Below are 16012 nucleotides of genomic sequence, written 5' to 3'. Positions count from 1 at the left end.
TGTTTGGTCACTTATTTAAGCTGATGATCTCCAGATGCCTTCACTGGAAAGGAACATTTTTCTCTTTGTAATTAATAGGTGATCTTGGGATAATATTTTGATATCATGTGAATATCCTCTTTTCCGGCACCATAGCATTTTACATAATGGCTTTAGCATTCATTGAGGACATTTGCCAAAGTCAGTTATTACTTTGGTGATGTAATATACTAATTTTCAAATTCTGCCATTTCTTCTACATTTATTAGCTGGCATTTTTCTGAAATTGATTGTCTTTAGTTTAATGTGTTATAACTAATCATTACTCTTTTGGATGCTCTGTTTCCCAAATTTGGCCAGTAGCTGACCATTTGGCCTTGTTCCTTTGTCCTTTTGATATGACACTATTCTTTTTTTTTTTTTTTTAGATTTTTATTTATTTGTTTATTTGACAAAGAGAGAGAGAGATCACAAGTAGGCAGAGAAGCAGGCAGAGAGAGAGGTGGAAGTAGACTCCCTGCTGAGCAGAGAGCCCGATGTGGGGCTCGATCCCAGGACCCTGGGATCATGACCTGAGCCAAAGGCAGAGGCTTTAACCAAACACCTAGCTACCCAGGCTCCCCAATATGACACTATTCTTAAAAAATGGCTGTATATTACTCCAGTGGTATAGATGCATCCTGTTAGTCAGTCATTCCCCCATGGTGGATATTCATTTAGTTTCCCATATATTTGCGATTATAAACTGCTACAATATATATTTTTGTACATATATTCTCTCTTCTTTTTGGAGGGAGGGAGAGGGAGTAAAGGGAGGGGGAGGGGCAGAGGTAGAGGGAATCTTAAACAGACAACACCAGCACAGAGCCTGATTGTGGGGCTTAATCTCGGGAAATCAAGAGTCGGACGATTACTTACAGAGCCACCCAGGAACCTCTCTTATACCTATATTCTTATATACTGCTGTAGACTTTCTTAAGCACATTTGTGAAATTTCTATGTTTATATTACTTTATTCTAATAAAACTTAGTTTAGTTATTCCTAGTTCTGTGTGCTGGTATAGTTACTCCTCCCAGAACTAAGAATCACATTCTTCTTCCACCTGTGTTCAACTACATGATACTGTCATAAGACCCTTATTTCCTTCAAAACACTTATCATTATCTGACTTTTTTTTTTTTTAACTTACTAGTTTGCTTATTTTCTTCTAACAAAGGATGTAAGCTCTCTGATAGCAAGACCTTATCTTCTCACTGCTTATATGGAGGACTTTAAATGGCATGAAATAGGCACTTGGTAAATATTTGCTGAATGATTAATTGAATGAATGAACGAACCATTCCTTTAGGAAATTTGGAATGGATAGCCATCCTAAATTTCCCATGAGTCTTGGTTTTGAACGTTTTGCTTATTAATATACTTTTTATTTCTAATTTTAAAGAAGGGTATCCGCACCCTATATGAGGGTCTATACCTTAGACTTCTTTTGGTTACTAGACTGTCCAGGTTTGTCCTTGGAATCATAAACAGATTTTTTCCTCTTTTGGGTGTTTTCCTGAAGTAAAAGAATTGTAACATTTGAAAATTAAGGGTTTATGGAGGCATTACCTTTTTGAAAGCACTTTTTTTCTTTTTCAATTTTTTCTTTTTAAAGATTTTATTTATTTATTTGACAGAGAGAGACACAGCGAGAGAGGGAATGCAAGCAGAGGGAGTGGGAGAGGGAGAAGTAGGCTTTTTGCTGAGCAGGGAGCCGGATGTGGGGCTCCATCCCAGGACCCTGGGATTATGACCTGAGCCAAAGGCAGATGCTTAACTACTGAGCCACCCAGGCTCCCCACATTTTTTTTTTTTTTTCTGAAATAAATTAGGAACTTTCCACTTAACATTACATATATACAAATCCTCTTTTGAGTTTTATTAGTAGAATTTTGATGTAAATTACTCTTGGGGATCCTGGGTTATCTTTTAGACTATGGAAATATTCTCAAAATAGTACTTCTTTGGAGAGATACAATCTATTTTTAAGTAATGGAATGGATATTTCTTGAATCTGAGGATCTGAAATAACCTTGTTTAGATATATAGGACTTTTAAAAATTATTTTATTATTTTTATCTCTATACTATAGATCTATTTGTATTACATTGGTTTCTTAAATTTCTAAATGATTTTTGTATTTAGGGATTCTAAAAATAACACGATGTTTGATATTATTACCACTTCATGTTTCAGAATGTGCCCATTTACTTTTGGCTCACAATGCTCCAGTAAAGGTGAAAAATGCTCAGGGATGGAGCCCTCTGGCGGAAGCCATCAGCTATGGAGATAGACAGATGAGTAAGCAATACAAATTACTTGTTTTTGCTATAAAAATATATTTTGCTATCTAAAAATATGAAGTGATGCATTTGATATAATTTTCATTTAGTGTAACTTTCCATAGTATGAAATGTTTGTAGTTATTTATAAACTTATATGTGAATTATTCATGATTTAGGAACTTGGATATTAGATAGTACATAAAAAGAATTGAGGAGTCATGTTTGAAAGTATATTATTTATAAATTTTTTCTTTTACACTATTCTACTCACTGATAGGCTTCCACTGTTTTATTTATTCAATATGAAGTATTTTTAAAAGCACTGAACTCTGATTGTCCTTTCTGGCAGCTAATTATATGCAACATTAATTGGAACTGAAAATAATCAGTGTGTTATAACAGTTATCTTTTTACTTTAATTGGTGGGAATAGGCTTGGCTGAAAGTGAGAAGAAAGTCTCTTTGTTTTGGTCTTTGAGAATTAAAAAAAAAGTCACATGTTTTTTCACAGTATACAAAGTGTTCAGTTACTCTACCTTCCCTCCTCCTATTCCAAATTTTTTTTTTCAACTTCATATACAGGTTTTATTTTTGTTAAGCACATCTCAAATAGTTTTTATAAAAATGAATTTATTTTTATAAAAATAAATCTGGATGAATAAGAATATTATATTTCTGGAAATATCTTTTTATACTTTGAGGTTGAAAATAATGAAATCTCGACTTGTGGAAGGAACAATAAAATTTTGGGCAGTTTTGTTAAATAAGTGCATTAAGATTGAACGTTCTTAGGATGTTATGTGGATTTAGTTCTATTTGATACTTCATTTTGGGCTCTTATGTCTTAACTTCATATGTAATCCACATACTACATCTTTGTGGGGCTTCTTTGGCAGCTTTTAATGGTGACATTACATTTGGGCTTAGGATTTAACGAGATAAAATTGTGATGATTTAACAATTATATGAATATATATATATATATTTGTTGTTATTCATTGACAGTTGTCCTTTTTGGACAAAATCAAGAGACTCTTTTGAGAGTAAGAAACCATAGTAATCCTAGAATTATGTCAGGGAAAGGACAAAAACATGTACAGATAAAACAAACTGAGAATAAACTAGAAGTTGCAGCAACCAGTCTGAAGGAACTTTCTTTGATATTTCTAACCCATTAGTAGAATGGAGAGGAAACCAGATGGACTCCTGGGTTTCTGACTTAAATTGAGACTTATGTGGCTTTCACATAACTTTTATTTAGAGTCAGTGAATATTTTTTGAATTCTTAATACAAAGCATGTATGTATAGTAAGATGTAGAAAATGAAGACATGGTCTCTGCTCTTTAGGAGCTTAATCTATTGGGAAGGTCAAGAAACCGTTTTCTTGAAAAATCAGTTACTAGATTTTAATATAAAATATTGAGGCCCATAGTAGTTAAGATCTGCTTTTAAAGTGATTTTTTTTACTACTAGAGTGATATCTTAGATATATATTCTGAATAGTATTCCTTTGCCAGTCACTGTATCATTATATATCCATAATTAGTCAGTGCTTTTTAAGTTATTTCCCATCATATGAAATGGAAATATTTAACAGCTAACTTAAAGACTAGGAAATTTAACAACTTTTAAGCTACATATTTAGAAATATATGGATGTATTTATAATGGTATTAAATGGGTCTATACTTTGAAATTGTTTTAAAAATTATGACTTAAATTTTTGATTATTTAGCTTGTGTTACATTAAAATTTTCTAGGCATAGAAAATTACATTATTTTTTAAAAATTAGAGATAATCTTAATATAATTTTTACTGAATTATTATCTAATTAGCAAAATATAATCTGATACTGTAAATTATTAGCAAGCACTGTGACCTATTTCTTTTTTGGTCTGATTTCTGCTGATGTTTTTGTGCTGTAGAATGAAATCATACTGTATTTTTTGGAGACTATTTAAAATTATTTCGCTTAGGGAGGACACCTGGTTGGCTTAATCAGAAACGCAGGTAACTCTTGATCTCAGGGTCGTGAGTTTGATTGCCCCAAGTTGTCTGTAGAGCTTACTAAAAAATGAACTTTAAAAAAATAGAATTATTTCACTTTAGAGTTAATAAAATTTCAAAATTATGTTGCTTTTCTGCCTTATGATGCGTGGTGAACAGTAATCAGCATAGATCAGTATCGGAGAGCTATCAGTCTTGGATTTAATTAATTTGATGTTAGATTTGTTGAGTTTGAGTTATCTATGATATGTCCACAGAACTGTCTAAATAAGAAGTGGGAAATAATTATTCTGGAGCATAGAAGGAAGTGGAGAGCAGAAAATACAGATTTAAGTAATTCTTGGAGCAGGAGGACATAGTTCCAAAGGTTTTAGGCACACCCAACTGAGTATTTTAAAAGTACTTTGTGTGGGAAAAGAAAGAGAAAGTTAATTAAGTTGTGGTTTATTGGAGTTCTTTGAGTCTTTGTATGAATTCTAATACCATCCAAATCCTCTAAAGCTAATTTTGTCTTTATTATCAGTCATCGTCAATGTGATTCTTACAATATGGAAGTACAAATCCTGATCCCACAAAAACATACTGCTAATTTTGTATAATTGCATTCTGAATGTTTCCATTTTTATGAGAAGGTTTGAGTTGACGTTATTTTTTAATGTAATGTAAATCTCTTTATCACTATCTTTTTAATAATGTTTGGCCATTTTAATGTAACTGTTATTTACTACATGTGTTCAGTCAGTTTCAATATATTTACCTGGTGAAAAATATATAACTTCTGCTTTTTATTAAGATTTCTTTTCTATATAGGAGTTGAATTCTTTCTTTTCCTTACATTCACAGAGGTTTGTTTGAATTTGAAGGCAAATTGCCTTCCTTAAAGGCAAGGAAGATTTATTAAAATACTTGAGTTTATTATAAATTATAAAATTTTAATTAATTATAAAATTTTAATTAATCATAAAAAGAATTCTACTACATTTGGCTAATAAAGCTTTTATATTAAAGTTAAATCAAACAAATATGAGGTTAACCAGATTCATATAAATTTATATCTGGAAGGAACTTTAATGATTATCCTGGTCATTGGTTCTCAGACTATTTGGATTTCACAGGCCAGAAAAAAATTGTATTTGAGGATTGAGGTGGAGTAGGTAACACTTCATTTTAGGGTGTAAAAATTTTTAAAAAAGATAATTTGCTTTCTTGCTGTGATCACCATTTCATTAAAAAAAGACATTTTGAAACCAAAAATAGCAGAAAGAATAATCCTTAAATTGAAAAAAATATTCATTTTAGTGCATATCACTGGGAACTTGAACAGTTGGGCACTGAAATGTAGACTTGTATTTGGAAGCTATTGACCTACATCACAAAGCTAGCTGTAGGACTATATGATGAGATGAGGTCACGCACCTTGGTTTCTAGGGCTTGTCTCAGCCTCTTCTGTTGTTCCAAAAGACCATGAGTAATTTAAATTTGTTGTTTGATTTTTGACTCTTTAAAATACAGTGGGGTTATGGGTAGAAGTGTGGTTCAAGGTAAGAATAGATTGCACCGTTTTTCAGATTTTTCTCTAGTTTTTTTCCTATTTTGGCCATTGTAAACAAAACAAATCTGGTTCAAGCTTTCAGTACTGTCTTCTTCGTTTTTCTATTTTTTTTACCTTTTGCTTCTGTATTCCACATAAGGCTTTAAGTAGTTTATAAGAATGAATATTGTAAAATAGTAAAAATAATAGTATTTTTAAATGTATATGAATATATATATTCAGATATATAGATATATGTGAAAAATATGTCAGGACTAAGAGGAAGTCAGCATGTAGTGATGTACATATTTTCCCCCTGTGCTTATTTTCTATCTTCTTATCTTTTGTTAGGCTTACTTGATTTAAGTCTAATATTTTCCCTTATTTCAGTAAATGTTAGGGACTGATTGATATTTGCTAGTCAATTTTAGACCTTTATTCTAATAGGTAAAAATTATATTTACTTAATTGCAGGCACAGTAGTAAGCAACTTATATTGAGCCTTTACAGAAATTCTGTGTAGATTTCACTTTATTTTTTACTTGGCAAATGAAAGAAAGAAACTGAAATTTAGGGAAATTTAACTTGTCCATTTACATATAGTTAATAATTAGTAAAGCTGGAGTTTGCAGTTAGGCAGTGTGTTTAAATCTCATCTGAACCATTGAGAAAAGACTATGGAGGGCTTCAGATTTTAAGAGATTCATAAGTTTTTTTCACGGATAAAATAGGATTCGTTTTTGTATTTTTTCTACTAGGTGGTGGTCTTTGAGAGTACAACCTCTAGGGAGAAAAGAACAGATACACCCAGTAATAATTACAAATAACTACATTTTTATAAAAGTAATATCCAGTGGGATTTTTGAGATCTGTCTTAGAGATCTTTTAGATCAGTGTTACAACAGGACATTGCATCATCTGACTTAGATTGATATCTTGGCTCACTTAGGTAAATCCTCACTGATAATTAAAAACTAGGAATACTAGTGTGAATATAAGTTCATGTTAAGGTATCTCTTTTCAATTTTCTTGGAGGTTCGTAACAGTTTTATTAAACTTATTGACTTATTTATAATGTCTATATTTATGTCTTTGCATAGTAAGCTAGCGGTGTTTTCTAACATGATAAAAAAGTTTTTTGTATAAATTTTTTTAATTGAGCTGTAATTGGCAATCTAGCATGGTGAAATTTATTTTGAATTAAAAAAAATTTAATTTGAACTTCAGTTACAGCTCTTTTAAGGAAGCTTAAGCAGCAATCCAGGGAAAGTGTTGAAGAAAAACGACCTCGATTATTAAAAGCCCTAAAAGAGGTAAGTTATATCTCTTTGCCGATCTTGTGCTAAAGAGCAAATTATAAGTGTATTTTTAAGCATTTTTAAAATGCAGTCTAATTTCTGGATTATTACAAGTCAAGAAATGGTAAAAGTCCTGTTTGAACTGAGCAATAATGATAAAATAAAATATCCTGATTATAATGGATAAATTTAATCCTATGGAAGCACCATTTACTTTTAACCAGGAAAGGAGATAAAGAATTACTGTTTTCAATGAATTAGATAAGAGGTCTAAGAAAAAAGGAGGTAGTTCATAAGTAATGGCAATAATTTTCCTTTGTCCTTTGGATTGGATGATCCCCTAAGAACTGAAACCACTATCTGCTCCAGGAACAGCATTTTCTTTATATAACAAAACTCTTTTTGTCTATCCTACATTCTGATCTTAAGAGCTGGATGTGCTGGCACAGAAAGGAAGAGAGCTTTGTTTTCTCTTATTTTTGTCTACTGTATGTTTGATGTCTGAAAGAACTGTGAGAGATAGACCTATCGTGTTAACTGTGTCTCCTCTGAAGCATGCTTTTTTGGTTTTATATCTCAAGAGATAAATTTTTTTTTAGAATATTTGATCACAGTAGTTTCCTTAACAGTTATAGGCTTTGCTGTCTAGCTTCTAATTTGTGAAATACAAACTTAACATCTCATATGATGTAATTTCATATTTCAGATTTAGTAAATTTGTATTGCCACTTTATAGAAAAAGTTTCTATTTCAGAGTGTCATTTGCTTAGTCCATTATGAGAGTGCACAAATAGTCATTTTGGAAGCTTATTTTATAAAACATCTAAAAGTTTGGCTATTTTTATAGTTATAGTTATTATTGTTTTGGTTATGCTGATAAATGGACTATTTATTGATACAAATTTTTTATTAATTATTTTTATTAACATATAATGTATTATTTGCCTCAGGGGTACAGGTCTGTGAATCATCAGTCCTGCACACTTCACAGTACTCACCATATCATATATCCTCCCCAATGTCCATTACCCGACCACCCTTTCCACACTTAGCCTCCCCCCAGCATCCCTCAGTTTGTACTGTAAGATTAAGAGTCTTTTATGGTTTGTCTTTCTCCCAATCCCATCTTGTTTCATTTTTTCCTTCCCTACTCCCCAAAGCCCCCACTCTGCCTCTCAAATTCTTCATATCAGGGAGATAATATGATAATTGTCTTTCTCTGATTGACTTGTTTTGCTCAGCAATTGACTTGTTTCTTTGCATATAGCAAGATTTCATTTCTTTTGATGGCTGCAAAGTATTCTATTGTGTGTGTGTGTGTGTGTGTGTGTGTGTGTGTGTGTATCTCAATCACATCTTTATCCATTCATCTGTTGATGGACATCTAGGTTCTTTCCATAGTTTGGCTGTTGTGGACATTGCTGCTATAAACATTCAGGTGCATGTGCCCCTACGGATCACTATGATTGTATCTTTAGGGTAAATACCCAGTAGTGCAATTGCTGGGTCATAGGGTAGCTCTATTTTCAACTTTTTGAGGAAACTCCATGTTATTTTCCAGAGCGGCTGCAGCAGCTTGCATTCCCACCAACAGTGTAGGAGGGTTCCCCTTTCTCCGCATCCTCGCCAGCATCTGTCATTTCCTGACTTGTTAATTTTAGCCATTCTGACTGGTGTGAGGTGTTTTCTCATTGTGGTTTTGGTTTGGATTTTCCTGATGCCGAGTGATGTGGAGCATTTTTTCATGTGTCTGTTGGCCATTTGGATGTCTTCTTTGCAGAAATGTCAGTTCATGTCCTCTGCCCATTTCTTGATTAGATTATCTGTTCTTTGGGTGTTGAGTTTGCTAAGCTCTTTATAGATTTTGGATACTAGCCCTTTATCTGATATGTCATTTGTAAATATCTTCTCCCATTCTGTCAGTTGTCTTTTGGTTTTGTTGACTGTTTCCTTTGCTGTGCCAAAGCTTTCGATCTTGATAAAATCGCAATAGTTCATTTTGCCCTTGTTTCCCTTGCCTTTGGCGATGTTCCTAGGAAGAAGTTGCTGCGGCTGAGGTTGAAGCGGTTGCTGCCTGTGTTCTTCTCAAGGATTTTGATGGATTCCTGTCTCACATTGAGGTCTTTCATCCATGTGGAGTTATTTTTTGTGTTCTGTAAGGAAATGGCCCAATTTCATTCTTCTGCATGTGGCTGTCCAATTCTCCCAACACCATTTGTTGAAGAGACTGTCTTTTTTCCATTGGACATTCTTTCCTGCTTTGTTGAAGATTAGTTGACCATAGAGTTGAGCGTCTCTTTCTGGGCTCTCTATTCTGTTTCGTTGATCTGAGTGTGTGTTTTTGTGCCAATACCTTACTGTCTTGATGATAACAGCTTTGAAATAGAGCTTGAAGTCTGGAATTGTGATGCCACCAACGTTGGCTTTCTTTTTCAATATTCCTTTGGCTATTTGAGGTCTTTTCTGTTTCCATATAAATTTTAGGATTATTTGTTCCATTTCTTTGAAAAAAAATGGATGGGATTTTGATAGGCATTGCATTAAATGTGTAGATTGCTTTAGGTAGCATAGACATTTTCACAATATTTGTTCTTCCAATCCATAAGCATGGAACATTTTTCCATTTCTTTGTGTCTTCTTTAGTTTCTTTCATGAGTACTCTAGTTTTTTGAGTTCAGGTTCTTTGCCTCTTTGTTTAGGTTTATTCCTAGGTATCTTACGGTTTTGGGTGCAATTGTAAATGGGATTGACTCCTTAATTTCTCTTTCTTCTGTCTTGCTGTCGGAGTAAAGAAATGCAACTGATTTCTGTGCATTGATTTTATATCCTGACACTTTACTGAATTCCTGTACAAGTTCTAGCAGATTTGGAGTGGAGTCTTTTTTGGGTTTTCCACATGAAGTATCATATCATCTGCAAAGAGTGAGAGTTTGACTTCTTTGCTGATTTGGATGCCTTTAATTTCTTTTTGTTGTTTGATTGCTGAGGTTAGGACTTCTAGAACTATGTTGAATAGTGGTGGTGATAATGGACACCCCTGCCGTGTTCCTGACCTTAGCGGAAAAGCTCTCAGTTTTTCTCCATTGAGAACGATATTTGTGGTGGGTTTTTCATAGATGGCTTTGATGATATTGAGGTATGTGCCCTCTATCCCTATACTTTGAAGAGTTTCGATCAGGAAGGGATTCTGTACTTTGTCAAATGCTTTTTCAGCATCTATTGAGAGTATCATATGGTTCTTGTTCTTTCTTTTATTAATGTATTGTATCACATTGATTGATTTGCGGATGTTGAGCCAACCTTGCAGCCCTGGAATAAATCCCACTTGGTCGTGGTGAATAATGCTTTTAATGTACTATTGGATCTTACTGGCTAGTATTTTGGTGAGAATTTTCACATCTGTGTTCATCAAGGATATTGGTCTGTAATTCTTCTTTTTGGTGGGGTCTTTTTCTGGTTTTGGGATCAAGGTAATGCTGGCCTCATAAAATGAGTTTGGAAGTTTTCCTTCCATTTCTATTTTTTGGAACAGTTTCAGGAAAGTTTCTTCTTTAAATGTTTGGTAGAATTCCCCTGGAAAGCCGTCTGGCCCTGGGTTCTTTTTTTTTTTTTTTTTTTTTTTTTTGGCAGATTTTTGATGACTGCTTCAATCTCCTTACTGGTTGTGGTTCTGTTCAGGGTTTCCATTTCTTCCTGGTTCAGTTTTGATAATTTATATGTCTCTAGGAGTGCATCCATTTCTTCCAGATTGTCAACTTTGCTGGCATACAGTTGCTCTAATATGTTCTTATAATTGTTTGTATTTCTTTGGTGTTGGTTGTGATCTCTCCTCTTCCATTCATGATTTTATTAATTTGGGTCCTTTCTCTTTTCTTTTTGATAAGTCTGGCCAGGGGTTTATCGGTCTTACTAATTCTTTCAAAGAACCAACTCCTAGTCTCGTTGATCTGTTCTATTGTTTTTCTGGTCTCTGTTTTATTGATTTCTGTTCTGATCTTTATTATTTCTTTTCTCCTGCTGGGTTTAGGCTTTCTTCGCTGTTCTTTCTCGAGCCCCTTTAATTGTAGGGTTAGGTTGTGTACTTGAGACCTTTCTTGTTTCTGAGAAAGGGTTGTATCGCTATATACTTTCCTCTCAAGACCACCTTTGCTGTGCCCCACAGATTTTGAACAGTTGTGTTTTCATTTTCGTTTGTTTCCATGAATTTTGTCAATTTTTCTTTAATTTCCTGGTTGACCCATTCATTCCTTAGTAGGATGCTCTTTAACTTCCATGTATTTGAGTTCATTCCCACTTTTCTCTTGTGATTGAGTTCTAGTTTCAAAGCATTGTGGTCTGAAAGTATGCAGGGAATGATCCCAATCTTTTGGTACCAGTGGAGACCTGATTTGTGACCCAGGATGTAATCCATTCTGGAGAATGTTCCATGTGCACCTGAGAAGAATGTGTATTCTGTTGCTTTGGGATGGAATGTTCTAAATATATCTGTGATATCCATCTGGTTCAGTGTGTCCTTTAAAGACTATTCCCTTGTTGATCTTTTGCTTAGAACATCTGTCCATTTCAGTGAGGGAGTGTTAAAGTCCCCTACTATTAATTGTATTACTGTTGATGTGTTTTTTTTGATTTTGTTATTAATTGGTTTATATAGTTGACTGCTCCCATGTTTGGGGCATAGATATTTAAAATTGTTAGATCTTCTTGTTGAGTAGATCCTTTAAGTATGATGTAGTGTCCTTCCTCATCTCTTATTATAGTCTTTGGTTTAAAATCTAGTTTATCTGATATTAGGATTGCCACCCCAGCTTTCTTTTGATGTCCATTAGCATGGTAAATTGTTTTTCACCTCCTCACTTTAAATTTGGAGGTTTCTTTGGGTCTCAAATGAGTTTCTTGTAGACAGCATATTGATGTGTTTGTTGTTGTTGTTTTTGTTTTTTATTCATTCTGATACCCTGTGTCTTTTGACAGGCAGGCAGAGAGACAGGCAGAGAGAGAGAGAGAGAGGGGGGAAACAGGCTCCCTGCTGAGCGGAGAGCCCGATGTGGGACTCAATCCCAGGACCCTGGGATCATGACCTGAGCTGAAGGCGGAGGCTTTAACCCATTGAGCCACCCAGGCACCCTGTCCTGGAAGCTTTTTATCTCTCCTTCTATTTTCATTGATAGTCTAGCTGGATATAGTATTCTTGGCTGCATATTTTTCTCATTTAGTGCTCTGAATATATCATGCTAGTTCTTTCTGGCCTGCCAGGTCTCTGTGGATAAGTCTGCTGTCAGTCTAATAAACCTACCATTGTATGTTACAGACTTCTTGTCTTGAGCTGCTTTTATGATTTTCTCTTTGTCACTAAGACTTGTATGTTTCACTATTAGATGATGGGGTGTAGACCTATTTTATTAATTTTGAGTAAGGTTTTCTTTGCCTCCTGGATTTTGATGCTTGTTCCCTTTGCTATATTGGGGAAATTCTCTACTATAATTCGTTCCAGTATACCTTTTGCCCTCCTCTCTCTTTCTTCTTCTTCTGGAATCCCAATTATTCTAATGTTGTTACATCTTAACATATCAATTCTCTCTCAGTTTCTCCCCTCATGGTCCAGTAGTTGCTTGTCTCTCTTTTGCTCAGCTTCTTTATTCTCCATTATGTGTTCTTCTATATCACTAATTCTCTGTTCTGCCTCATTTATCCTAGCAGTAAGAGCCTCCATTTTTGATTGCACCTCATTAATAGCTTTTTAAATTTCAATTTGGCTAGATTTTAGTTCTTTTTCTCCAGAAAGGGTTTCTCTGATATCTTCCATAGCTTTTTTGAGCCCAGCTAGCATCTTGAGAAATGTAGTTCTGAACTCTTGTTCTGACCTATTCCCAAGGTCCGTGTTGATTAGGTCCTTAGCCAGTGATACTGCCTCTTGTTCTCTTCTTTGTGGTGAGTTTTTCCACCTTGTCATTTTATCCAGATAAGGATATATGAATGAGTTTATAAAATGCCAAAAGGGTGGCAAAGACCGCAGAAAAATGTACGCTAACCAAACCAGAAGAGAGTCAAAACTGGGGGGAGAAGAAGGGGGGAAAAAAAGAAATAAAAATTTAAAAAATAAATAATAAAATATTTTATACACACACACACACACACACACACATATTATATGTGTGTGTATATATATATATATTAGACTGGTGAATAGAACAGAGCCACTCACTTGATTTTGGGTGTATATTGGTCTCTTAGAAGAACCTATCTCCCAAAATTTTAAAGAAAGAAAAATTTATATATATAGACAAAAATAAGGGTAAACATGATGAAAGGATGGAGTGTGACTGTAAAGATAAAAATTTTAAAAAAGATTCTAAAAAAGGAATTGATAAATTGGTTGGAAAAAAAAAAAGGAGGGAATGTGCTTAGTCTGGAGACTGGAACAAAGCCATGTGCTAGATTAGGGTATATTTTGATCTATTTGAAGAAATTGTATACCAAAATTTTTTAGGAAAAAAAACCCTGTATGTATACAAAAGATAAGGTTAAATACAATGAAGGGATAAAATATGAGTATAACAATGGAAGTTTAAAAAGATTTTTGATTTTTTAGAAAGGTATTGTTATGATAAACTTTAAAATAGTTAAAAGAGGAAAGAGGAGGGGCGCCTGGGTGGCTCAGTGGGTTAAGGCCTCTGCCTTCAGCTCGAGTCGTGGTTCCGGGGTCCTGGGATCGAGCCCTATGTCGACCTCTCTGCTCCGCGGGAAGCCGGCTTTCTCTCCTCTCTCTCTCTGCCTGCCTCTCTGTCTACTTGTGATCTCTGTCTGTCAAATAAATAAATAAAATCTTTAAAAAAAAAGAGGAAAGAAGAAAAGTTAAAAAAAACAGAATAAGAAAAAATAAAATTAAAAAAATTTAACTTTGCAAGACTAAAGTATCATGGGGAAAAAGCCATGAATTGTATCCATTGCTTTCCCCTAGCTCTGGAGTTCTACTCTTCTCTTTGATTGGTGAGTTTGGTCTTGGCTGGCTGTTTTTGCTGATCTTTTGTGGGAAGGGCCTCTTGCAGTGATTTTCAAATGTCTTTGCCCTAGGCAGAATTGCACCACCCTTGCCAGGGACTAGGCTAAGTAATCTCGGGTTCGCTCTTGGAGCTTTTGTTTCCTGAATGCTTCCCGTACTTGTTTGGAGGATGGGAATGAAAATGGCAGTCTCCCAGTTTCCCGCCCCATAGGAGCTGAGAGCTGGGGGCCTCACTCCACAGCGAGCCCTCAAAGATAAGCAGTCAGTCACTCCTGACTCCCTGGTTTCTGGCTGCTCTCCGAGCTCATCCGGCCTGTGACCAAGTGTTTCTATCTGTTTGGAGATAGAAACTGTCTCCAAACTCTAGCTGGAGACCCCGTTTGGAGTCTCCAAACCTAGCAGATTACTGCTGCACTGCTCTTCCTGGAGGAGGAAGGTGAGTCTCCCCGGATCTGCTGTTTATGGGGTACCTGCTGGAAGAGCAGTGGTCTGACTGTGCCTTGGATCCCGGTTTAAGGTAACTCTGATCTGAACGCTCATACTTCGGCTCTGTCTCTGTAGTAGGCTTCCCCAACCCGATACCCTACAGCTCTGCCACACTCAGACACCCCCAATCTTTCTGTGACCCCACGGGACCTGAGACCACACTGTCCCTGTGAGGGCTTCACCCCTACTTCACCTCTGGAGCGATGTCCCTCAGTGGAGCAGACTTCTGAAAGTTCTAATTTTGTGCACTGCTTTGCCACTTGCCAGGAGCCAGCCCCTCCCTCTGCGGTCTGTTTTCCCGTTGCTTTGGATTCACTTCTTCGCACATCCTGCCTTTCAGAAAGTGGTGGGTTTTCTGTTCCTAGAGTTGCTGCTCTTCTTTTCTTCTATCTCCTGTTAAGTTTGTAGGTATTCAGAATGGTATGATACCTACCTAGCTTAACTCCTGGGATCTGATGTCATTTCAGTCTGCTTCTTCTCTGCCATCTTGCCTTTCCCAACACTGTTGATACCAATTTAAATGCCTGTCAGTTTCAGATATGTTTCAGTGTGATTAAAATATTCTTGTAAAATGTACAGTTGGTGCATATTTTCCTTTGTAGATAAGTATAATAATGTGTACTGTTGTAATATTTTATTTTGTGATTTAACCATATTTTTTCTTCCAATTCAGAAATTGAAACTACTTTCTGTTCCTGTATAGATCTTTTATGATTATAGATTGAAAAAAATAACAAAATATTCAGTAGATATAAGAGCTGTTAAACTAAGATGCATTCAGTAATTATTTGTATTTTGTTTCTCAGCTAGGTGACTTTTATCTGGAACTTCACTGGGATTTTCAAAGCTGGGGTAAGAGTGTGCTTGTTTTACTGTAAAATATGTGCACATGCAGAAATGCAAGTGCAAAAATAGCTATTCTATAGAAATGTTAGCAGATTTGCCACTTGCCTTAAGGAACAATAAGTATCTTTCATTACATTCAATGTAATGGTAGTAAAGCCCTATAGTAATACTTAATTATCCCAACCTAAATAATAACTTACAAAAATCTTGGGTATGGTGCATAAACAATGAGTTTTGGAACTCTGAAAGAAAATAAAATTAACTTAAAAAAACTTTCAAAAATCTTATTTTTAATAAGATTGAAAATTGTCTTTTCTTTTAAATAAAATGAAGGTTTAAATATTGTAATAAATATAAGGAATTCTCAAAGGGAAGAGAATAATTATAGGATTATTAAATTACTGAATTTAAGGAAATTGAAATATAGTACTTAGATCCCTGAATGAGAAGAATTCAGTTAACATTACGATTCTGTATATTTTGTCATCTTTCAGTCATTTTTGCCACTTTTATTGTATACTTTATAGCTACTTGTTTAAC

At 34.8% G+C, this 16012-nt stretch overlaps 1 protein-coding gene across 3 annotated transcripts in view; it reads left to right on the top strand.

The window, feature by feature from the left end:
- The window catches only part of ANKRD13C (ankyrin repeat domain 13C), a 103320-nt gene that overhangs the window by 33158 nt on the left and 54150 nt on the right, over window positions 1–16012 (top strand). For all 3 annotated transcript variants that reach the window (XM_059137329.1, XM_059137330.1, XM_059137328.1), the window contains exons 3-5: window positions 2216–2320; window positions 7070–7155; window positions 15433–15478. In XM_059137329.1, the coding sequence (XP_058993312.1) occupies window positions 2216–2320; window positions 7070–7155; window positions 15433–15478 (237 nt within the window). The remainder of the gene's footprint in view (window positions 1–2215; window positions 2321–7069; window positions 7156–15432; window positions 15479–16012) is intronic.

This window comes from Mustela lutreola, chromosome 10, assembly GCF_030435805.1.
Source record: "Mustela lutreola isolate mMusLut2 chromosome 10, mMusLut2.pri, whole genome shotgun sequence".
Taxonomy (NCBI): Eukaryota; Metazoa; Chordata; class Mammalia; order Carnivora; family Mustelidae; genus Mustela; species Mustela lutreola.
The sequence above is the reverse complement of the archived record's forward strand: the minus strand, read 5'-3'. Positions and strand labels throughout refer to the sequence as shown.